This window comes from Cricetulus griseus, chromosome 4, assembly GCF_003668045.3.
Source record: "Cricetulus griseus strain 17A/GY chromosome 4, alternate assembly CriGri-PICRH-1.0, whole genome shotgun sequence".
In the NCBI taxonomy this organism is placed as follows: domain Eukaryota; kingdom Metazoa; phylum Chordata; class Mammalia; order Rodentia; family Cricetidae; genus Cricetulus; species Cricetulus griseus.
The window spans coordinates 88476796-88499924 of NC_048597.1; the positions used below are offsets into that span (position 1 = coordinate 88476796).

General features: G+C 51.6%; 1 protein-coding gene across 8 annotated transcripts; it reads left to right on the top strand.

Annotated features, from left to right (window-relative positions):
* The first annotated feature begins 1151 nt into the window (after positions 1–1151).
* Positions 1152–22842, top strand: Camsap3 (calmodulin regulated spectrin associated protein family member 3). 8 transcript variants are annotated; one of them, XM_027415785.2, is made up of 19 exons: positions 1152–1299; positions 11027–11280; positions 11876–11998; positions 12081–12176; positions 12377–12409; positions 13528–13575; positions 13847–13985; positions 15727–15866; positions 15963–16056; positions 16148–16202; positions 16327–16400; positions 17189–17258; positions 17369–18845; positions 20161–20300; positions 20399–20703; positions 21525–21624; positions 21937–22049; positions 22127–22245; positions 22340–22842. In XM_027415785.2, exons 1-19 carry the CDS (start codon positions 1152–1154, stop codon positions 22643–22645), a joined length of 3834 nt encoding a protein of 1277 aa, XP_027271586.1. In that variant the 3' UTR covers positions 22646–22842. The 8 variants fall into 8 exon arrangements, with proteins under 8 accessions (XP_027271586.1, XP_035299106.1, XP_035299105.1 ...); XM_035443215.1 differs by having other exon boundaries at positions 18623–18845; XM_035443214.1 differs by lacking the exon at positions 13528–13575.
* The last annotated feature ends 287 nt before the right edge of the window (positions 22843–23129 follow it).

Consider the following 23129-nt stretch of genomic DNA (forward strand, 5'->3'; position numbering starts at 1 on the left):
ATACCTAGTTTATGTGGTGCTGGGGATGAGCCCAGAGCTTTGTGCTTGCTAGGCAAGCACTTTACCAACTGGAGTACAGCCACAGCCCTGCATTACAAATCTTGTACATACAACATGTGTGAAACAGACACCTTTACACATAGCTAGATATCTAGGGACAGAGATGGAATCCAGTCATAGGTGCTCCCAGGCACATGGATATAAACATATTCTTTTTCTTTTTAAAATAAGACGGGGGTCTTGCTATGTAGCCTTGGTTGGCCTAGAACTCACTGTGTAGACCAGGGTAGCCTCAAACTCATAGAGATCCACATGTTTATATGAAGAATCAAGGGCATGTGGCACCATTATTTTTCTTCTACTGTTTTAAAAATAAAATTTTATTTAATTTAAAAATCACTGTTAATGGAAGGGGTGGCATGGAGGTCAGAGGACAACATGTGGAAATCAGTGTTTGTGTCCCACCGCGAGGGCATGCATCAGAGATTGAATTCAAGTCTTCAGGCTTGTCAGCAAGTTCTTTTACCTGCTGAGCCACATCTCCACCACCTGCACTGACCATTGCTGTACCCACACAATTAGAAATACAACAGGTGCATCCACACACACTCAGCCCCGACAGGGCAAAGAAGTATAACCACACAGGTGCTGCTCACTCAGCGACCTGAATATGGACATGAGCCTGAATGGACATCCATAGAGGCTCACTAAGCCTCTCCAGGGTCCAGGCGTGAGCAGGATCACACACACACACACACACACACACACACCCGCACACGCGCACATGCGTTCATCTGCAGCCCTTCCCTCCTCCGCCATCACCGCAGCCCTTGGCAGCAGGACGATCCACAGAAGCGTTGGTGGTGCGGGTGTGGACCCGTGGGGACCTAAGGGACCCAAGGGGACTGAGTCCAACCCAGGGGGCGGGGCGCACCTGGGCTCCGCCTCGAGGCGGGGTCGACTCTGCGTCGCCAGCGCGATCGGCCGCACCTGGTTCAGCAGCGCCTCAGCAGCTTTAGCAGCAGCAACAGCAGCAGCAGCAGCAGCAGCAGCAGCCTGGGCAGCGGGGACCGTGGTGGCGGCCGCCCCGCAGCAGCCAGCCCAGCCTATCCGAGCGCGCCGATCCGGGTGGCTGTAGCCCCGGCGTCGCCATGGTGGAAGCGGCGCCCGCGGGGTCCGGGCCACTGCGGAGGACTTTCCTGGTCCCCGAGATCAAGTCATTGGACCAGTACGATTTCTCTCGGGCCAAGGCGGCGGCGAGCCTGACGTGGGTGCTGCGGGCCGCATTCGGGGGAGCAGGTAACCCGAGGGCCTTTGGGGAAGGAACGGGGGCGCCAGGCTGGGGCGCGGCAGGTGCGGGGGGCGGGGCGCCAAGCCGGGGCCGTGGGAACAATAGCATCGGGGCTGCCCAGGGTCCCCCGAGCTCTCGACTCTGCTAAGCTGGGCCTCCAAGCTTCCTGCTCGGCCCGGGCCCTTGGACTTTGCCCGCCCGGGTCGCTGAAACGCAGTGGGGGGTGGGGCCCGCCAAGCAGCTGTGCACCGGGGGACCCTGGGATAAGAGCCCCCAGGTGAGCAGGGGCGGGGTCTGCAGACCAATTTTGAGTGTGTGGGGGAAGGGTCTCCTGCTATAGTCCTCTGCTTCCCGCCTCCACCCCATTCCTCAGACCCCAGGGTCTGACTGCTTGGTCAACTCCCCTTTTACACACATCAGAAATCTATGAGGATTCCCCCTACCCCACCCCAAGGGCTCCCTAAGGAGCGTTTTAAGAGCCCAGATCTACAGCTTTTCAGCTCTGTGACTGGGACACACACACCCTGCATTAGCTGTCTGCGTTGCGGGTGGCCAGAGTGTGTGGGGGGACTCTGGGAAACCCCTCCTTTCATCTCCATGGCTCTTGCTACAGGGTGGCAGCTGTGACTTATTGCCCCATTTTCCTGCGGGCATAAATGGCTCATCCACCAGGTGAACTGCGGTGGCAGCCCCGGCTAGCAGGCCTTATTGAAGCCGACCTTTGCTTCTGCTCCATTCCCCATGCCCACAGGCCTGAGGGACTAGGGCCGTCCCTATTGGAGAGAATAAGGGTGGGTTATCCGACCTGGGAAGGCTCTCCTAGTCCTGGCACCGGGCGGCTACAGCCACCGCAGGCCAGAACAAGGGAGGCCAGGCCTGGTCTTGGGGAAAATAGGGGTTAATTAAGGTCTAGGCCTTCTTTGAGAGCAGCGGCAGCTCTGTGTGTGTGTGTGTGTGTGTGTGTGTGTGTGTGTGTGTGTGTGTGTGTGTGTGTGTGTGTGTGGGAGATGCCCTGCGATCCTACTGATCTTGGCACTAACTGGGTGCAGCCCCTCCCCCGACTCTGTTGCCTTCCCAGACCAACCTGTTCTGGGTGTGGGTCTCCTGTGACAGCTGTCCATCAGTTGCTTCTACCCAATCCTGTCTTTCCCACTTTCTCTTAGACTCTCTGCACCCATCCCTGTGTGACCAGCTAGCTCCGACACCTGCCCCCCCTCCCGATTTGCTAGAGAAAAAAGATTTGGGAATTGGAACCTATGCCCCAATCCCTCACATGCTGAAGTAATTGGATTAGAAAGGCTGGCTTTGTAGGCTTCTTAATTTTACATTTTTATTATTATGCGAGTACGTAAGTGTGGTGTGCGTCACAGAGTGGACATGGAGGTCAGAGGACAATGGTGGAGTCAGTTTTCTCCTTCCACCTTTATGCGAGTTCTGGACACCTAACTGAGGTCATCTGGCTTTGCAAGTAGGCACCTCTACCCCCTGAGCAGTCTTGCCAGCCCAAGAACACAACTTTGTTGTCATAAAATGAGTTTGAGCCTCGGTCCCTCTACATTGTGGAAGAATAATTCTTTGAACTTATGTTTCTTTTTGTATCCATGCCTGAAAACACATAGAAGTTTCTTCCGTGTGGCACATGCGGTGGTTTTCCACCCCAGTGCTTTTTTTTCCCCTTGAGACAGGGTTTCTTTGTGTAGTCCTAGCTGTCCTGGAACTCACCCTGTAGAACAAGCAGGGCTTAAACTCACAGAGATCCCCCTGCCTCTGCCTCCCTAGTGTTGGGATTTAAGGCATGCACCACCACAGCTGGTGACCCCAGTACTTTTTTTAAAAATTACATTTATTTATTTATTTGTGTGTGGGGGGCACATATGTGGAGTTAGAGAACAACAAAGGTCCTGGGGATCCAACTCACATTGTCAGACTTGGTGGCAAGCACCTTTATCTGCTGAGCCATCTTGCTAGCCTGACACCCCCGCCCCAATACAAGTTGCTGAGAGATGAATACATTGTAGTATGTGGCACAAGCCACAGCTTGGTGGGTGCTCACAGTGGCTGCTGCTGTGACTGGTGAGAGGATTTTATTAATACCTTTCACTGTCCTTTAGCCAGAGGATAGTGCAGAAATTACAGAAGGGAAGGAAAGCCTCTTGAAGGAGCCCCTCAAGCTCAGATTAACCATTTCTCTTCCTATTGATCCAGCCCCATCCACTGTGTAGCTCTGCTCAGTGGCTGCAGCTGCCCTGGGGATCAAATTCAAGTTGTCATCTCCCTGTCTCTCCCAAACAAGAGTGGAGGGGGCCAGAGGAAATGATGAGGAACTAGGCTAGATCAACTTAAAAAAAGAAAGAAAGAAAAAATATAATATTTGTGTGTGTATGCCCTGGGTGCCACAGGGTATGTGTAGAGGTCAGAAGACAACTTGGGGGTGTTCCGTCTCCTTTTGGGTCTTGAACTCAAGATTGTCAGGCTTGGTGGCAGGTACCTTTACCAGCTGAACCATCTCTCTCTTTGTGGCATTTTCTATTTGTTTTGGCTTGGTTTTTAGTTGCCAGCACTTGGGGTGAAGCCTAGGACTGGGATGCTAATAAGTGCTCTCCAGTTGCGCTATGACCCCAGCCCCTCATTGGTGGATTCTATGGAGGCCCTGTGACAGGGAGCCACACTTCCAACTCCTCACTGGTGACTTCTAGGCTTGCACTCTGCTGCTGAGCCTAAGTCCTAGCCCTCTTTTTACTTTTTATTTTGAGACAGGGTCTCACTAAGTTGACCAGGTTGACTTATACTTTCACTGAGTAACCCAGGCAGGCTTTGGACTTTCTTTTCTGATTAAAAAAAATTACCACAGAAGGCATGTGGAGGTCAGAGATGACTTTTCAGGAGTTGGTTCTCTCCTTCCATCTTTGTGTGGGTTCTGGGCCTAGAACTCGGGTCACCAGGCTTGCATGTTAAGCACCTTTACCTGTTGAGCCATCTCCCTGGACTCCAGCTTTGATTCTCCTGCCTCAGCCTCCTGATTTGCTGGGATAGTAGTCTTATGCCACCAGGCCCTACAAAGTTGGGATTCTTTCACAAGCAGGCCACTGCAGGGTGTTAGGGTGTAGAGGAGATGCTGGGAAGGATGCAGGAGAATGGAGTGGGCACCAAATTAGATCCTGGATAACTATAGTGGTAAGACCTGGTATGGTCCAGGCAGCTGGGCCTGCAGGAGAAATTCCCAAGATCTTCCAGAGAGAGAGAAGAGAAGGGTGCTTCCTTGAGAAGCTGTCTTGAAGGCCACCATGGGGAGGAGCCTGAGTATGCAAAGAACTTCTTAGAAGAGAACTTGAAGCTTCTCATGGTGGCTGGAGATCAGAGCAGAAGGATGCAGAGTGTGCTCCAGAAGGAAAGTCTCTTAGGCCAAGATCTGAGGGAACCGGGAGTCAGAGAAGGTGTCTGAGGACCAGCAAGATATGACAGGCAGTGAACTGAGGCTTGAGGGATAGCTCTGGTGTCCCCCAAGGCATGGGAGTGAGGATTGAGGGATGGTGGGCTCACGGGAGACAAACCTGGAGATAGGAAAGGGGTCTATGTCTATGTCAGTCTGATAAATACCGACCATCATGCCTTAGGCCTTGGGAGTATGAGAGACGTACATGAGGGAAACTGGTTTCATTTGTTACTGGCTGTGTGATCTTGGGCAAGTCAGCTTAGTTCTTCGAGCCCAGGTTTTCTTGTCTGTACAGGGTATTAGAATAAATGTCTCAGGGGCTAGGAATGGAGCTCAGTCACACACAAGACAAGACCTTATTTACCAGGGCAACAACAAATGTATGTTTTAGGATTAAACACATAGAAGGTCATGGAATAGACAGTGCTTACAATGTTATAGAAATGTTCTGCCCAGTAGGGTTGGGACTAACCCCCATGTGGTTACTGAGCACTTGAAATGTGACTAGTGTGATCCAGACGTGAGGTAACCCAAACACTGGAGCAAAGTATGGTGTTCCACACCTGTCATCCCAGTACTGGGGAGGCAGAAGCAGGAGATCATGGGTTCAAGGCCCCTGTCTTAAAGAACAAAACAAAACAACGCAAAAATAAATAAATAAATAAATAAAAATAAAAAACAGCCAGATGTGGTGGCACATGCCTTTAATCCCAGCACTCAGGAGTCAGAGGCAGGCAGATCTGTGAGTTCCAGGACAGCCAGGGCTTCGCAGTGCTTTGCCTAGCACACAGGAAACCTGGGTTGGTTGCCCAGTACTACATAAACTGGGCATGGTGGGACACACCTGTCACCCTAGCACTTGGGAGGTAGAGACAGAAAGTCAAAAGTTCAACGTCATCTTCTGCTGAATCTGAGGGCAACCTAGGCGACAAAAGACCCTACCTCAAAACCAAAAATCAAGCATCCTCTTAATGTTTTGATACTCTTTATGTATTGAAATGGTGTTCAGTGTGTATTGGGCTGAATAAACTTGCCAGATTTATGGTATTTGTTTCTACTTTTAACTTTTTTTTTTAAAGATTTTATTTATTTATTATGTACACAACATTCTGCTTCCATGTATATCTGCACACCAGAAGAGGGCACCAGATCTCATAATGGATGGTTGTGAACCACCATGTGGTTGCTGGGAATAGAACTCAGGACCTCTGGAAGAGCAGTCAGTGCTCTTAACCTCTGAGCCATTTCTCCAGCCCCTTAACTTTTTATTTTTAGTATTGTCTCACTATTTTATTTTATTTTTGTTTATTTTTTTGTTTTTTGAGACAGGGTTTCTCTATTTATTGCTTTGGAACCTGTCCTGGAACTCACTCTGTAGACCATGCTGGCCTTGAACTCACAGAGATCCACCTGCTTCTGCCTTCCAAGTGTGTGCACCACCAATGCCTGGTACTATTTTATTTTATTTTTTAACTAATTTTTATTACCATTTGTTTATTTTGTGTGTGTGTCTGTGTGAGACATGCATGCATGCATGCCATGTACATGCCATGGTGAGTGTTGTAGGGTCAGAGGATAACTACTTTGGGAATCAGTTCTCTCCTTCCACCATGTGGGTACCAGAGATTAAACTCAAGCTGTTAGGTTTAGTGTCACATTTCTCTACCTCTGAGCCATCTCACTGGTTCTTTTGTTTTGTTTTGTTCACATAGTATTATACTCTATAGTTCAGGTTATCTCAGAGCTTACCATGGCGCCCAAGTTGACCTTGAACCCATCCTCCTGCCTCAGCCTTCCAAGAGTTGGGCTTGCAGGCATGAGTTACCTCATCTGGCACTTTTGCCTTTTTGAAACAATTATACTATTTAGTCCAGGAGGGCCCTGAACTCATGACCCTCTTGTCTTTGCTTCCCAAGTGTGGCAGCATGCCCAGCTGGCTATCTCTACCTTGGAAGAAGATGGTACAGCCATGAATATTGACGAGGAATTTTGCTAACCCTCATACAATAATACCCTGTATCCCCCCACCCCATATGTCAGTCAAGTGGAAAGACACTGGTGTAGAATGAGTACTTGATAATACATCCTAGACAAGGGCTGTAGATGTACCTTAGTTAATAGAATGCTTGCATAGTGTGCTCAAGGCCCTGAGTTCAATCCCTCCCCAGTGAGGCATAAACTAGGCGTAGTGGCACTTGGATGGCTGTACTCCTGGCACAGGAAGATTGGAAGTGGAGAGCCTCTTTGGCTACATAGCAAATTTGTGTCTGGCTTGGGCAACTTGAGACCCTGTCACAAAGCAAAATGAATCAAAAGTCAGTGATAAGGGGTTCTAGGTCACTTTTCTTCCTCAGGGAAAGTCCTCACATTTTGCTCTTGGGAACAGGAAGTGCTCAGCGGGGGAGCTGGGGAGATGAGGGTCAGGATTTGTGTGATGTCAGGAGGCTGGATGCAGCATGGTGGAGTTTTATCACTGGGATGTAGACTGGGGGGTGGGGTGGGGTGGGGTGGGAGGTGCCAGGAGCACTAGGACATACCCTGGTCTGTAGCAGGTGGAAATCAGATGGCCACACAAGCCTATGCAAGACGGGGTGGGGCTTGTCCCTCTGGAATAAGATGGCAGGAGGAAGGGCTCTGGAAGGAGGTACTGGGCACAGAGCCTAGGTTCATCATGGGCCTGTGGGTGTGTGTTTGGCTGACTGCTGTTGGCCTTGGGGAAGCTAGGAACAGGAAAACAGAAGCCAGGTCTAGGATGGAAGCCAGAACAGGGAGGTTGAGGAAAGGCCAGTGATAGGAGAGTAGGGGCAGGGAGCAGGAGGAGTTGAGCCTTCAAATCATTCATCTTTCTTTAAAAATTTAAAAAGTACATTAAAAAATGTGTATGGGCATGCACCTCTGTGGCACACATGTGGAGGCTAGAGGAGACTTTTGGACGTTGGTTCTCCACTCCTATCATGTGCAATGCATCCTGGGCATCAAACTCAGGTCTTGAGGCTGGGCAAGTGCCTTTACCTGTTGGGACATCTAGCCAGCCTGAAATCTTTCAAGGAGCAAAGCCAAGGACAGGGAGGTGCACTTGACTCCTCATGGGAGTACTGCCCCTCCTGGAAGGTCAAGTGTGGTTTTAGGGGGTGTGGAAGGGTATGTAGCAGGACTGGGTTTCTGTCAATGATGCCAAGTCCTTATGTCAAGTGGTCTCGTGGGAGCCTGGCTTTGAAGAATGAATGGTCTGGTCTGATGTATCTTGTTTACATTGTTGATGCATCTTATTTACTTGTGAAGACAAAAGGCTCACAATTGCTTTAAAAAAGCCCCCCCCCATGCTGGGCCACACCCCAGGCCCTCACTGGGGTATTCTAGGCAGGGGCTCTACCTCTAAATCACCCCCCAGCACCTCACTGGGGCATTCTAGGCAGGAGCTCTATCCTGAGTCACACCCCCAGGCCCTCACTGGGGCATTCTAGGCAGGAGCTCTACCCTGAGTCACACCCCCAGGTCCTTACTCGGGAATTCTAGGCAGGTGCTCTACCCTGAGCTCCTCCTTCAGCATCTCCCTCACCCACTTTTTGTTTTGTTTTGTTTTGTTTTGTTTTGTTTTTTTGATACAGTTTCTCTATGTAGCCCTGGCTGCCCTGGAACTCTCTCTGTAGCCCAGGCTGGCCTTGAACTCATAGAGATCTGCCTGCTTTTGCTTCCTGAGTGCTGGGATGCTTGGCTCCCTTACCTATTTCTGTAACACACAGTCAGCTGGACTGATTGAAGCCGGGATTGAGGCGGTCCCTGACCAAGTGATCTTAATTAATCACCACCTCCGTAACCTCAGGAGTTCTTCCTGATTTTCTCCTCTTTTTAAAATAAACTTTGTTCTTTGATAGTTTCATACGCATATGTATACAGTGTATGTTTATCCCATCCACTGGCAACTCCCCTCCGACTCTCCCTGTTTGATTTTTTTTGTTGTTGGGTTTTTTTGTTTGTTTGTTTTTGTTTTTTGAGACAGGGTTTCTCTGTAGCTTTGAAGTCTGTCCTGGAACTCTCTCTGTAGACTAGGCTAGCCTCAAACTCCCAGAGATCCAGTGCCTCTGCCTCCCGAGTGCTGGAACTAAAGGTGTGTGACACCACCTCCCTGGTGTTGTTTTAAGATAGGGACTCTCTTTGTAGTTCAGGTTGGCCTGGAGTTTGCAGTAGTTTTTATGCCTCAGCCTCTTGAGTGCTGAGATTACAGATGTGACCTGCCACACCTTGCTAGTTTCCCACCTTAATTTTAGTGTGTGTGTGTGTGTGTGTGTGTGTGTGTGTGTGTGTGTAAGGGGTATTGATCGCTGTAGTGCATGTATGGAGGTCAGAGGAGAACACTGTAGAGTTAGTTCTCTCCACCTTTATGTGGGTTCCGGAGTGACCTTAGGGTTGTTACTTTATCAGCAAGCACCTTTGCCCACTTACCCATCCCTTCACATCCTCCCTTTTGATTTTTTATTTATGTGTGTGTGGGAGGGGTGTGTCTGTGCTATGGAGTATATATGGAGGTCAGAGGACAATTTGTGGAAGTTGGTTCTCTCCTTCCACCATGTGGGTCTTGGGGATGGAACTTAGGCTTGGTAACAATGTTGAACCATATTATTGACTACTTTTTTTTAAAGACAGGGTTTCACTGCAGCTCTGACAGGCCTTGATGTCAATCTGCTTGCCTCTCAAGTGCTGCAGTTATAGACACGGGCCACCATACTCAGATTTAGTGGGCTTTTTGAGTCAGGGTGTCATAGCACAAACTGGCTTGTTACCGAGTCATAGAATTTTTTTCTCAGTTTCCCGAGGCTAGGATTATAGCTGTGCACACTGGACCTGGCTCTCCTTCATACCCCTCAAGTGTGGTTTTCCTGGCTGACTCAGTTTTCCCCTAAGTCCCTGGTCCTATGTCCTCTGCTTTACAGTGCCCCCAAGGCCTGGCACACCCAGCTCTTACCCTTGTCAGTTGCCTCACCTGTTTCTGCTCCCTGTCACATGGAGCCCTGGTCATCTTCCCCTCTCGCCTCTTTTTCTTTAGTCACCAAATTTAATGCCCTCCATTTCCTCAAGGAACCTGCTCTCTGCCTGCCTTTGACATGTATACCTTGTAGGTAGCCTCACAACCACCCCAGCCACCAAGATAACAGAAGGCACAGGGTTTGCTTAAGACCCGAGTTTGAGTTTCGGAGAGTCATGCAGTCTTAGGCTGGTCACTTTCCTTTCCTTCTCATTCTCTGTAAAGTTAGTTCCCATCTATAAAATGAAGTTCCCAGGACTATGGATGGGGTATGCTGGGTAGAGTGCTTGAGGAGATTGTGGGAAACCCTTCGTTCCGTCCCAGCAGGGCATAAACTGGGTGTGGTCGCACATGCCTGTAGTTATAGGACTCTGGAAGAAAAGATGGGAAGATCAGAAGTTCACGTCATTCTTAGCACCGTGGCAGTTTTGAAGCTAGCTTGGGAAATATGAAATACAACCTCTATAATCCAGACAAACGGGGACTGAGGAGATGGCTCAGTGGGTAAAGTGTCTTGCTGGGAAAGTATGAGGACCTGAGTTCAGATCCCCAGCATCCAGAAAAAAAGGAACTGGACAGACTATAACCTAAGCCCTGGAAAGGTGAAGTCACATGGATCGTGGAGGGCTCACACTGGCCAGCTAGTTCACCTGGAATGGCAAGGCCCAGGTTCAGTGAGACTCCCAGATTGAGTGAGACTCAATCTCAAAACACCAGTAGAAGCTGGAGATGTGCTCAGTTGTCAAGAGTTCTTGCTGCTGTCCTAGAGAACCCTGCTGATTCCCTGGCTTCCATGTCTGGTGGGTCACAACTACCTATAACTGGCTTCTGAGGCTCTGATGCCACCCTCTCCCGGCCTCCAAAGGCACCTGTTCAGGGCATGTGTGTGCATGTGCATGCACACACACACATTTTTAAAATTTCAAGCCACAGAAGAACATAGTCAGGAGGGACCTCTGGCTTCCACAGGCACACCAACAGGCATGTACACCTGCACACACACATACAGGGAGGAAAAAAAAGGAGCACCATGGTGCCTGGGCTACTTTCTAGATTTGAAGCCTTAAAGTGAATTCAACACTCAGAATTCTCACTCCCTTGCCAGCCCAGGTGGCCTGGAACACCCTGTAGTAGCTCTGGCAAATGGCTTGTACCTGCGTGTCTGGCTCTATAGTCCCTTCCTAGGCAGACCCTCCCTTCCGTGGGATCATGTCTTTGTAGGGGGGTGAGAAGGTGGGCTATGTGTTGATCAAACCTGTGGTGCCCCTCCCTACTGCAGAGCATGTGCCCCCGGAGCTGTGGGAACCGTTCTACACGGACCAGTATGCACAGGAGCACGTGAAGCCCCCGGTGACTCGTCTGCTGCTCTCTGCGGAGCTCTACTGCCGGGCCTGGCACCAGGCACTGCCACAGCTCGAGCCACCCCCCAGCCCCTCTGCGCTGCTGGCCTTGCTGGCAAGGAGGGGCACTGTGCCCTCCCTGCCTGAACACCCAGTGCGCGAGGCTGATCTCAGACATCAGCCAATACTCATGGTAGGCTTTGTTCTTAGCCTGTGAGGCTCCACCTACCAGGCTTGGCTTCTCCTTTTAGCCTCCCCAATGGTCCCGTTCCTCCAAAATTTCTAGTGTCTTTTCCCAACCTCCTTTAAACTCCTCCCACTAATCTTGGATCCTCCCACCAATCTTTTACTTCTCTAGCCACGCCCCCATGCTGAATCTATTAGATATAGCTCCTCCCACAAGCTTAGCTCCTTCTATCAAACCCATCTCCATTTTTCAAACCTAGCTTCTCATCAAGCTAAGGTCGTCACATTCAGTTCTGCCTATCATTCATGGCTCCTCCTCAAGTTCCTATAACCTTCTACTCAGTCTCCTCCAACCAACTCTAGTTCTGCCTTTGATTTCCCTACATGAGCCACTCTGTTGTAAATCTTAGTAAAGCCTAGCCCATGCTGTGTGCCTCTTCCCTCTAGCCCTCAAGGTCCCACCTTCCAATCCCTAGCCCCATTGCCAATTGCTGGCCCAGCCCTTCCTACTCTAAGGTTTTTCTTCTTCTTTGGAACTAGAGGAGGAAGGGTAGCCTCCTGGCCTGCCTTCTGGTCTCATCTTCCAGCCTTTGCCCCCACAGGGAGCCCACCTAGCTGTCATCGATGCCCTCATGGTTGCCTTCTCCTTTGAGTGGACAAAGACACTGCCTGGTCCCTTGGCTCTGAGCAGCTTGGAGCACAAACTCCTTTTCTGGGTAGACACAGTAAGTAGGGTCAGGCCAGGCCAGGAGTGGAGACAGCGGCATTAGCCAAGAGACCAGGAAGTGACTTCTCTCTGACCCCTAGACCGTCCGGCGGCTGCAGGAAAAGACAGAGCAAGACGCAGCCCAGCGCGCATCTCCTGCAGCTCCTTTGGATGGGGCTGCTCCTGCCCAGCCCTCGGTGAGGCTAGGGCGATGGAAGGATGGATGGATGGATGGATGGATGGATGATTGTGAGGCTGGGTGGGAAGGGATGGCTGTACCTCCTGGCCGTTGCTGAGGTTGGGGGCTGGCCTGGAGGTGACTCTCTTTTCCTCTTTCTCTCTGCACCTCTTCTTGCACCGGCCCTTGCTGTTCCCTTCTCTGTCCCTCTGGCAATAGTGTCCCACACGCTGGTACTGGAAGCTGGTTCCTGTAAGTGGGGCTGTCTGTCGGTCTTGTCTGCTTGTCCTGCTTGTCTCTGTCTTGTCTGTGTCTGTGTCTGTGTCTGTTTCTGCCTGATGGCCTGCATCCTCCCCTGTCCCCAGCTGTGAGCAATGGAGGTAGCACCCTGGCCCTAGGGATTGGGAGAGCTCTGGAACCCAAGATGTGGGGAGTCTCCATTGTTAGCAAAGGTAGACGTGGGCATGCTTATGCATGTCTGTCATCCCAGCTTCTGGGAAACTGAGGCAGGAGTATTGCAAATTTCAGGCTAGCCATCTGGAGACAGTCTTAAAAGAACCATAGACAGACAGACAGACAGACAGACAGACAGACAGACAGACAGACAGACTGGGGGTTTAAGTTGGAGAGATGCCTGTAACTCCAGCTCCAGGGGATCCAACACCCTCTTCTGGCTTCCATGTATACTACATGCAGTTACACATACCCATACACACACACACACACATATATAAACATACAATAAAAATAAATCTAAAACAATCCAAAGTAGATAAACTTTCCATTAACTAAGGAGGTAGGACTCCCTGCGCCTGTCCTTAGCTTCAGGAGTGGGGCTCCTCCACCTACCAGATACATAGATGCTGACCACAAAGTGCAGATACATGGAAGAATCTTCACCTTTCCTGAGGTGGGGGCAGTGGTGGTGGTTGAGGTTTAAAAGAGTTTAAGTTCTCGATCTCTTCCATTAATTAGTTGTGTGATCTTGCACAATGATCTGAACCTCTTCTTGCTTAATATAATTTATTCCTGCAGTATATAAATAAAGGAAAGTGGGGGCTGGGTAGGGGTCCCCACCTTTGCTCACTGCTTCTCCCCACCCTGGGGTCTGGGTTGGGGGCGTTGATTATTTCTTCTGCCTACCTGCTTCCTCTGCATCTTCTTCCTAAGCCGGGGCCTGGGCTTGTCATGGGAGGCTGCTTTGTGGGGTTCCTCAGGGCTGGGAGGAGCTGGGTCCCCGAAGCTGGCCAGAGTATAATTAGGGAGCTAGATGGCCAAGGCTCAGGACAGGGTCAGCACTCCTCCTTTCCCCAGAGGAGGCTTTGGGGGTCCAGCAGGCCTTGCTGACGGCCGCTCCTTCCCCCCCCCAGCACGCAATTGCCTTCTGTTTGAAGGAGTCGGGGAACAAACCCCCTATGGTAATGTATCCCCCTTCCCCGGGGTCGCAGGAGGCCCTGTCCCTAGCCCCTGCTGCTGGCCTGGCTGCTCGCAGACAAGTCTTCTGCCTCTCGCTGCTGTCCTTCCCTTGCTCCAGGCTGGCCCTCCCTCCCCTCCCATTCTGGCTCTGGGGATCCCGAGCTTCCCACCCCTTCATGGCAGAAATCCCGGTCTTCCCTGTTCCAGCCTGCATGACTGCCAACCTGGGGAGGGCCAGCCTGACTGCTAACCTCACTCTGCTCCTGTCTGCAGATTCGATACCGAAAGGACCGTGCCATTGCCCGGCGGGCCCCCTGCTTTCCAAATGTGACCACCCTTCAGGACCTGGCCAGTGGGGCAGCACTGGCTGCCACCATCCACTGCTATTGTCCCCAACTGTTGAGGCTTGAGGGTGAGTAGTGATCCTGGAAAGGCATCTCTGAGTCTGCAAGGCCAGTATAATTCAGTATTGAGCCGAGGTTCACACAGTCTAGGCTAGCCTTGACCTCACTTTGAACCTCTCATCTTTCTGTCTTCACCTCCTGAGTGCTGGGATGACAGGTGTATTGCCATGTCTGTTTCATGCAGTCTTGCACACTGGGAGAGTACTCTTATCAATTCAGCCATACCCCCAGCCTCTAAAGTCTCCTAGAACCAGAACATTCAAGTTTGCATCTCTCTCTCTCCCTCCCCTTAGTTGGCTCTGTGACTCTGTACAAGAGTCTAAACTTCTCTGTGCTTTTAAGAGCTCATGCTTGCTGAAGGTCATGTTCCAGACCCCTCTCAGGTGCCCAGAAACATAGGCAACTCTTGACTTCCTAAACATTCCCATTGAGGAAAAGAGATAATGAAGTTATCTAGAAGTATCTTTTTGGGTCAAATGAGGTATCCAAAGGGCAATGGTTGGCTAAGAAAAAGAGACATTGTTGCGGGGCGTTGGAGTTAGAGGCCAGTCTGGTCTACAGAGCGAGTTCCAAGATAGCCTTCAGAGCAATACAGAGAAACCCTGTCTCAAAAAACCAGAGAGAGGAGAGAGAGAGAGAGAGAGAGAGAGAGAGAGAGAGAGAGAGAGAGAGAGAGAGAGAGAGAGAGAGTGTGTTTTTATTTTGAGACAGAAGTCTCTCTCTCTGTAACCCAGGCCAGCCTCAAGCTTCCTATCTCCCTCCCTGCCCAAGGCCTCCCATGTGCTGGGATTATAGGTATGTGCTAGTACATCTCTCTAGGAAAAAGTGGCTTTTTGTTTTTGTTTTATAAAATTGAAATAAGAGTCCTACATAGCTCAGGCTGGCCTCAAACTCACTATATAGCCAAGGTTAGCCTTGAAGTCCTGATAGTCCTGCCTCTACCTTCCAAGTATTGGGATTACAGACATGTATCCCCAAGCCCAAATTTATGGGATGCAGTGGGTGGAAGCCAGACTTTGTATATTATAAGCAAGCACTCTTCTAACTGACCTGTATTCCCAGCCCTTAGGAAGCTGGTTTTTTGTTTTGTTTTTAAGATTTATTTTAGTGTTCACTTATGTGTATATGTGTGTGGGTCTGGGCACATGTGAATACAGGTAAGCCTGGAGCTAGCTAAAGAGTGTTGGACCTCCTGTAGCTAGACCCATCTGATGTGGTGTTGGGAACTAAAGTCAGGTCCTCTGTAAGAACCGTACCTGCCTTTCACTGCCAAGCCATCTCTCCAGAAAACGTGTTTTGAGGAGGTTGGGAGATGGCTCAGTTGATAAGCTGCAAAAACACTAGGACTTGAGTTTAGTTCTTTGCCCCCACATGAACATTCTGTATAGCAGTGAGTCCCTAGAGTCCAGTGCCAGGGAGGTAGAGACAGGAGGACTCTAGGGACTCACTGGCCAATTCGACCAATCAGAAAGCTCCAGTTTCAGTGAGAGATTCTGTCTTAGAATCTTAAGGTGGAGAGCACGTGAAAGGAAGGTGCCCACTGCCAATCTCTAGCCTGCAGACTTGTGCACACGTGTGCACACGCATACAGGGGACAAGGAAAAAAGAGCTCTCGAGTTAAGTCTTAGGGGGTCGGCACTTACAGCGTGCACTTTGCAGAAGGCAGACAACCTGGCTCATAGGAGGGCTTCCCTGGGACCCCATTTTCCTTTCCATTGAGTTGGAGACCCAGACAGACTGTTCCCACAGAGGTGTGCCTCAAGGACCCCATGTCTGTGGCAGACAGCCTGTACAACCTCCAGCTGGTGCAAGACTTCTGTGCCTCCCATCTTCCTCGCGGCTGCCCCCTGTCGCTTGAGGACTTGTTGTATGTTCCACCACCCCTCAAGGTAAGGCCGTCTTGGGAGAGTGGGGGTGAAACTCAGGACTTGAGGTCCACATCCAGGCCTCTTCCACTAGTCAGCTGACGTCCCTCTGGCCTGCAGGTCAATCTGGTGGTGCTGTTAGCTGAGATGTATATGTGCTTTGAGGTTCTGAAGCCTGATTTTGTGCAGGCCAAAGACTTGCCTGATGGACATGGTGAGCCCTGGAGTTCTGGGCTTGCCTTGGGGTCTGGAAGAGGGAAAAGGAGCCCTGCCCTCCCTGATCTCTTCCTTTGTGCATCCAATAGCTGTCTCCCCCCGAGGTACTGAGACTTTATCATCTCAGAACAACAGTGGTAGCAGGTACGGGTCCTCATTGGGGTGGAGTTATTTTTTCATGGGAGTTCTTCCTGCCTACCTGGGTGCTGGGGCAAGACTAGGGACACCTGTGAGTGGTGACTGAAGGTTGATGCTATCTGTTTGGCAGTTCTCCTGTGTTCAACTTCCGTCACCCGCTACTGTCACCTGGTGGCCCACAGTCCCCACTCCGAGGATCCACAGGTGAAGAGAGACTATGGCTTCTAATACCAGGAAACTTCAACCACAAGAATGAATCCCCCAGCTGACTTCATGTTGAGTCCTCGAATGGCCCTCACTGGGTCTTTCTGGCTTCCTTTGTGGCTAGCTTCAAGAACCCTTGAATCAGCTGGGTGTGGTGGCTCATACTTTTAATCCTAGCACTGAAGGGGTAGAGATAGGTGAATCTCTGTGTGTTGGAGGCCAGGCTGGTCTACATCGAGTGTTCCCATCCAGCCAGGATTATACAGTGAGATCCCATATCAACAAAACAGAGAAGACTCCTTGCATGACACCAAATAGCTCCAAAATGTTTGGTCATTTCATTTCAAATTTTAAATTGTATTTGTTATTTGTGTATGTGTGGGGATGAACATGTACCTCAATGCATGTGTGGAGGTCCAGAGAGGACAACTTGCAGAAGTTGGTTCTCTCTGGCCACCATGTAGGTCTCCAGTATTGAACTCAGTTTATCAGGCTTGGAGTTAAGTGCCCTTATTTGATGAGCCATCTCATTGGTCCAAAAGAAACTACTGTGTTTCCCAATACTAGAAATTGAATCCAAGGCCTCACATACGCTAGGCAACTAGTGCATCATTGAGCCATCGCAGAAGTTCCAGCCAGCTGTTTCTGGAAACCTAGCACAACCAGACACATAATGACCCATCCGTCAGTGACTCACTTGGTGATATTACAGAGGTTGCCCCAGATACTAGGCAACCCCCGCATCAGCGACCTCCCCCTCCACAGTGACCATGCACTGTCTTCCCCAGGCTCCCTGAAGTCATCTCCATCCATGTCTCACATGGAGGCTCTTGGCAAGGCCTGGAACCGCCAGCTGAGGTGAGTGCATCTTAAGGGGCCCTGTGGTCTTGGAAGAGGGATTGGGCTAATCAAGGCAGGGTAGGGCAGAGGCCTGTCCCATGGGCTGACCCCTCCCTCTGGCCGCCCAGCCGTCCCCTCTCCCAGGCTGTGTCGTTCAGCACTCCCTTTGGCCTGGACAGCGATGTTGACGTGGTCATGGGAGATCCTGTCCTGCTCCGCTCCGTCAGTTCAGACAGCCTGGGCCCCCCACGTCCTGTGTCGTCGTCGTCATCCCGGAACCCTGTTCAGTCAACTCCAGAGTCTGGAGATCTACCCACAATTGAAGAGGCCCTGCAGATCATCCACAGTGCTGAGCCTCGGCTGCTCCCGGATGGGGCTGCTGATGGCAGCTTCTACCTCCATTCTCCTGAGGGTCTCTCCAAACCACAGTTGGCCTCTCCCTACCCTCCTGAAGGAGCCTCAAAGCCATCATCTGATGGGCTCAATAAAGCACCCATCTATATATCCCACCCTGAGACCCCCACAAAACCATCTCCCTGCCCAGCAGGGGAGGTGTTGAAACCACCACCCCCATCTGAGGGGTCCCCAAAAGCTGTGGCTTCATCCCCAGCAGCCAACAACTCAGAAGTGAAAATGACCAGTTTTGCTGAACGCAAAAAGCAGCTGGTGAAAGCTGAGGCCGAATCAGGAATGGGGTCTCCAACCTCTACTCCCCCAGCACCTGAGGCCTTGAGCTCAGAGATGAGCGAGCTGGGAGCCCGACTGGAAGAGAAGCGCCGAGCCATAGAGGCTCAGAAACGACGCATTGAGGCCATCTTTGCCAAGCACAGGCAGAGACTGGGCAAGAGTGCTTTCCTGCAGGTGCAACCTCGGGAGGCTGCAGGGGAGGCTGAGGAGGAGGCTGAGCTGGGCTCGGTTCCTGGTGGGGAACGACCAGCAGGTGAGGGCCAGGGTGAGCCATCCTCACGCCCTAAGTCAGTCACCTTCTCTCCAGATCTGGGCCCGGTGCCCCCAGAGGGACTGGGGGATTACAATCGAGCAGTCAGTAAGCTGAGTGCCGCTTTGAGCTCTTTGCAACGGGACATGCAGAGGCTCACAGACCAGCAACAGCGGCTTCTGGCCCCTCCAGAGGCCCCTGGACCTGCCCCACCACCTGCAGCCTGGGTCATCCCTGGACCCACCACTGGGCCTAAAGCGGCATCCCCTAGCCCTGCCCGTCGTGCCCCAGCTGCCAGGCGCAGCCCAGGGCCAGGCCCCAACCCAACACCCCGTAGTCCAAAACACACAAGGCCGGCAGAGCTGAAGCTTGCACCCCTAACAAGGGTGCTCACACCACCCCATGATGTAGACAGCCTCCCTCACCTACGCAAGTTCTCGCCCAGCCAGGTGCCTGTACAGACTCGCTCTTCTATCCTCCTGTCGGAGGGGACACCTCCTGAGGAGCCTACCACCAAGCCTGCCCTCATTGAGATCTCCCTAGCCAGCCTGGGAGAGCCTACTGCTGATGAGGAGGGAGATGGGAGCCCCGCTGGGGCTGAGGATTCCTTAGAAGAAGAGGCATCTTCTGAGGGAGAGCCCCGGTCTGGGCTTGGATTCTTTTATAAGGTGAGTCACCTGGGCAGGTGAGAAAGGGGACAGGTGAGCCAATAGGTGACATATGGATGGATGGAAGTGGAGATGCTCTAGGGGGACAATAAGAGGGATGGGAGGTGGTGAACAGATATTGGGTGGCAAGTGGGGATGTCCCAAGGGGGATGGGAAGTAGTGGAATGAATGTTTGGGGATAGAGCTTTATTAATGAGTAGGTAGATGGACAGATGTATAGACTAGGTGCATGGATGGATACCTGGCTGGTTAGGCAGTGGCTAGTTTGCTAACTCTCTTGGATGGATGGGTGGGTGGATAGGTGGGTGGATGGATGGATAAGTTTGGTAGGTGGGTGAATAGTAGGTAGAGAAATAGGTTGATAGGCTGGATGGGTGATGGGTAGATAGGTTAGAGTGAAAGTGGATAGTTAGGTTTAGAGGGAGGGTGGATGAATAGGTAGATGGATAGGTTAGAAGGAGGGTGGATGAATAGGTTGGTCAGATAGATAAATGGAAGAGGGATTGATATACGGATAGGTGGGTGAGCAGATGGGAGGGAAGGTTGATTGGTAGACAGAAAGGCAGATGGAGGGGTTGAGTGAGTGCAAGACAGATGGACAGGTGTGGGTGGTTGGACAAACAGGGCTAGGATGATCTTAGAGTTCTTTCCTGACGGATCCTGTTTAGTTATCCCCCATCTTCACGCCACCTGCAGCCTGGGCCACAGTGGTGTTGTAACTGAACAATGCATATCAGTTCCTGGGGTCTAAACGTATTTATTTTTGCTTGCTTGTTTGTTTCCCTGAGCAGTTAGGGATTTTGACTGCCCCTTTTCCCTGAGAACTAAAACCCTGTCCACTGCTTTGGGCTCTGCTACCTTCTGACTTCAACTTATATCATTCTCCCCAGCTCCATGTTCCAGACATACTGATTTGTTCTGGCCTCAAGGCCTTTGAACTTTCTATTCCATCTGTCTGGAAAGTTCCCCCCACTTCTCCCCAATTAAGTAAGTCCCTTTCATTATCTCTCAGGGGTACTTCTGGGAAGCCTTGCTTGGTGCCCCAGAATAGGATAGACTGTAGTCCAGTCTGGCCATACTCCAACCATAGTTAAAGCATTAAAGGTGTGTGTATCACTCGATTGTCTTCCTCTTTGGGTCAAATGCTTTGAGTGCAGCTCCCAGGTCTGTGGGGCTGTGCATAAAGTAGGCACCAACTAAGTACTCTGAGGACTTTAGAAAGGTCAGGTGAGCTACAGGCTGAGTCAGTGGAAAAAATCAGACTCCAGTTGTAGCAGGGAGGTGTGGTCAGTTGTACTCCGATGTCATCCTCCAGGACGAAGACAAGCCTGAGGATGAGATGGCTCAAAAGCGAGCTAGCCTGCTTGAGCGACAGCAGAGGCGTGCAGAGGAGGCCCGGCGGCGCAAACAGTGGCAGGAGGCCGAGAAGGAACAGAAACGAGAGGAGGCGGCTAGGTGAGGCTTGAGTTGAAATGAAGGGACCCTAGTCTTTGATATTGCTGCCTCAGTGCCCTCATATTCTATTCTGTTTGCTCCTTCTGTTTAATCTGCAGGCTGGCTCAGGAGGAGGTCCCTGCCACCCCCATAGCCTCTACTGTCCCAGTGGCTACCCTGGCTCCTTCTACCAGAGCGGCAGCCCCAGCTGAGGAAGAGGTGGGCCCCCGGCGAGGGGACTTCACGAGGCTTGAGTATGAGCGCCGGGCACAACTGAAGCTGATGGATGACCTTGATAAGGTGCTACGGCCCCGGGCCTCAGGGACCGGGGGACCAGGGCGGGGCGGGCGCAGGGCGACCCGGCCACGCTCTGGTTGCTGTGATGACTCGGCCCTGGCACGAAGCCCAGCCCGCGGCCTGCTGGGTGAGGACCCTGTGGGAGGGGCCTACCATGTGACTGGGAGAGGCTCCATGGTTGTGGAGAAAGGGGCGCATCTGCAGTGGGGCAGTGATGGGGCAGGTATTGGGGTGAGCAGGATTTCCAATGAGGTGAGCAACTCCCTTGGATGTTTGAGAATGTGTCTAAGCAATGCTCCGGAGCTTCTCTGTAGGTATGTGGATGGGAGGGTGAAGTGCCGGGCTAGAGTGCTTGTCTGGAGTGTATGATGCCCTGGGTTCAATCTCCAGCACTAGAAAAAAAATTTCCATGCCTTATTAAGGCAGGCATGGTGGCACATGTCTGTCATTGCAACTCAGGAGGCTGAAGCAGGAGCATCTTGATTTTGATCCCAATCTGGCCTCCTGAGCAGGTTCCAGGCCAGTTTAGGCTACACATTGAGATCCTGTCTCAGAACACACTTACACTTACACACACACACACACACACACACACACACACACACACACACACACACACGAGAAGTTCAGAGTGGTGGTGTGGCCCAGTTAAGTTGGTCGAGTTCTTGCCTAGCATACAGGAAGTTCTCTGGCATAAACCAGGTATAGGGGTGCAGGCCTATAATCCCAGCACTCAGAAGTAGAGACAGGAGAATTGGGAGTTCAAGGTCATCCTCAGCAAATAGAGTTTGAGGCCAGCCTGGGCTCCAGAGGACCCTGTCTTAAAAAAAAAAAACTGCCAATGAAGCAAACACAAAAATGGAGTCAGGCTGCAAAGGGCTGAAAGGTTTTTGGGAAGTGCAGACCCTGGTCCCTTAGGTAGGGCTGACTGGTCCTCTCTCTTCCTAGGCTCACGGCTCAGCAAGATCTATTCCCAATCCACTCTGTCCCTGTCTACTGTGGCCAATGAGGCTTCCAATAACCTTGGTGTGAAGAGGCCCACATCTCGGTGAGTCTGGGCAGGCAGGGGCTCTCTCTGGAATCTAGAGCGGGATATGAATGGATTGTATAGATGGAAGGAAGCATGAATATACAGATAGGATTTGGGGAGTCTGATGGAGAGGGCTGGAGCACATACCCCATGTCACGTAGGTCTATCAGAGAGGTTAAGCATATGGGAGGGCATTGCATGAACTTATGGGAGTATGCAACATACATGTACCTCTCCTCTGCAGCTTGCCACTTCCCTAATCTCACTGTACATGGGGGGGGGGGCTTCACATACTACTGACCCCACTTCCATCCCTCCCCTCCTCTATAGAGCCCCTTCTCCATCAGGCCTAATGTCTCCAAGCCGCCTGCCTGGTAGTCGAGAGCGTGACTGGGAGAATGGAAGCAACGCTTCCTCCCCAGCGTCAGTGCCTGAGTACACAGGTAAGCAACGCTTTGTATAATGTTAGAAGCCACAGGCTCTCTACCTGCCCCAACCCTGCTGACTGCCTGCCATCTAGGTCCCCGGCTGTACAAAGAGCCCAGCGCCAAGTCTAACAAGTTTATCATCCACAATGCCTTGTCACACTGCTGCCTGGCAGGCAAGGTGAACGAGCCCCAGAAGAACCGCATTCTGGAGGTGAGCCCTGAGTCTGCCTGGGTGTGTAGGGGTGGCGGGGTGGGTTGGTGGTCCGGCCTGAGCAGCTGACTGGCTTCTTAACACCATCCCTCAGGAAATTGAGAAGAGCAAGGCCAACCACTTCCTGATCCTCTTCCGGGACTCAAGCTGCCAGTTTCGGGCACTCTACACTCTGTCTGGGGAGACAGAGGAGCTGTCGAGGCTGGCAGGCTATGGGCCTCGTACTGTCACTCCAGCCATGGTGGAAGGCATCTATAAGTATAACTCAGATCGCAAACGCTTCACCCAGATCCCTGCCAAGACCATGTCTATGAGTGTGGATGCCTTCACTATCCAGGGACACCTTTGGCAAAGCAAGAAGCCCACCACGCCCAAGAAGGGTGGCGGCACCCCCAAATAGCACCCACCTTGGGCAGTGCACAGACTGGGTCTGCTGTGTTTGGGCCACTGCGCTCTTGGAGGACAGTGACTGGTTATTCCTTGACCCTGTCTGGTCATGCTTTGTGGGGGCTGAGCTGGGAGCTTCAGGGACTCAGGGCTCAGTTCAGTCCCCCTGTCTGTCCTCTACTTTCTTGAATAAAATAATTGAAAAGAGAAGCTGAGGCATGGTGTCTCCTCCCTGAGCCGGACCTGACGGAGGAGTTTGTCTGGTGTTCTCTCACCAGCTCCAGCCCGTCTTCACTGCCCTCTTGGTGGCCCTGAGGCAGTCTGCCAAGGTCTGTGGTGACCTTCCTGTTGACACTCCCTCCCCTGGGATGTTCTCAGCCACCTCTGAATTGACCTGGCAGGAGGCTCCAGACCAGCTATCCTCTCCTGGGCCTTCCCCACCCCCACCCGCTAACTTCCCTCCTCCACCAGGCTGTTGTTATTCATCTTTCCTGGCA

Bases quoted from the DNA above. Each gene is read 5' to 3' on its own strand.
- Camsap3 (XM_027415785.2), top strand. From the start codon at position 1,152: ATGGTGGAAGCGGCGCCCGCGGGGTCCGGGCCACTGCGGAGGACTTTC. The intron at 13,576-13,846 runs GTAATGTATCCC...TCCTGTCTGCAG, and splicing joins CGGGGAACAAACCCCCTATG to ATTCGATACCGAAAGGACCG. The intron at 20,301-20,398 runs GTGAGGCTTGAG...TTTAATCTGCAG, and splicing joins AAACGAGAGGAGGCGGCTAG to GCTGGCTCAGGAGGAGGTCC.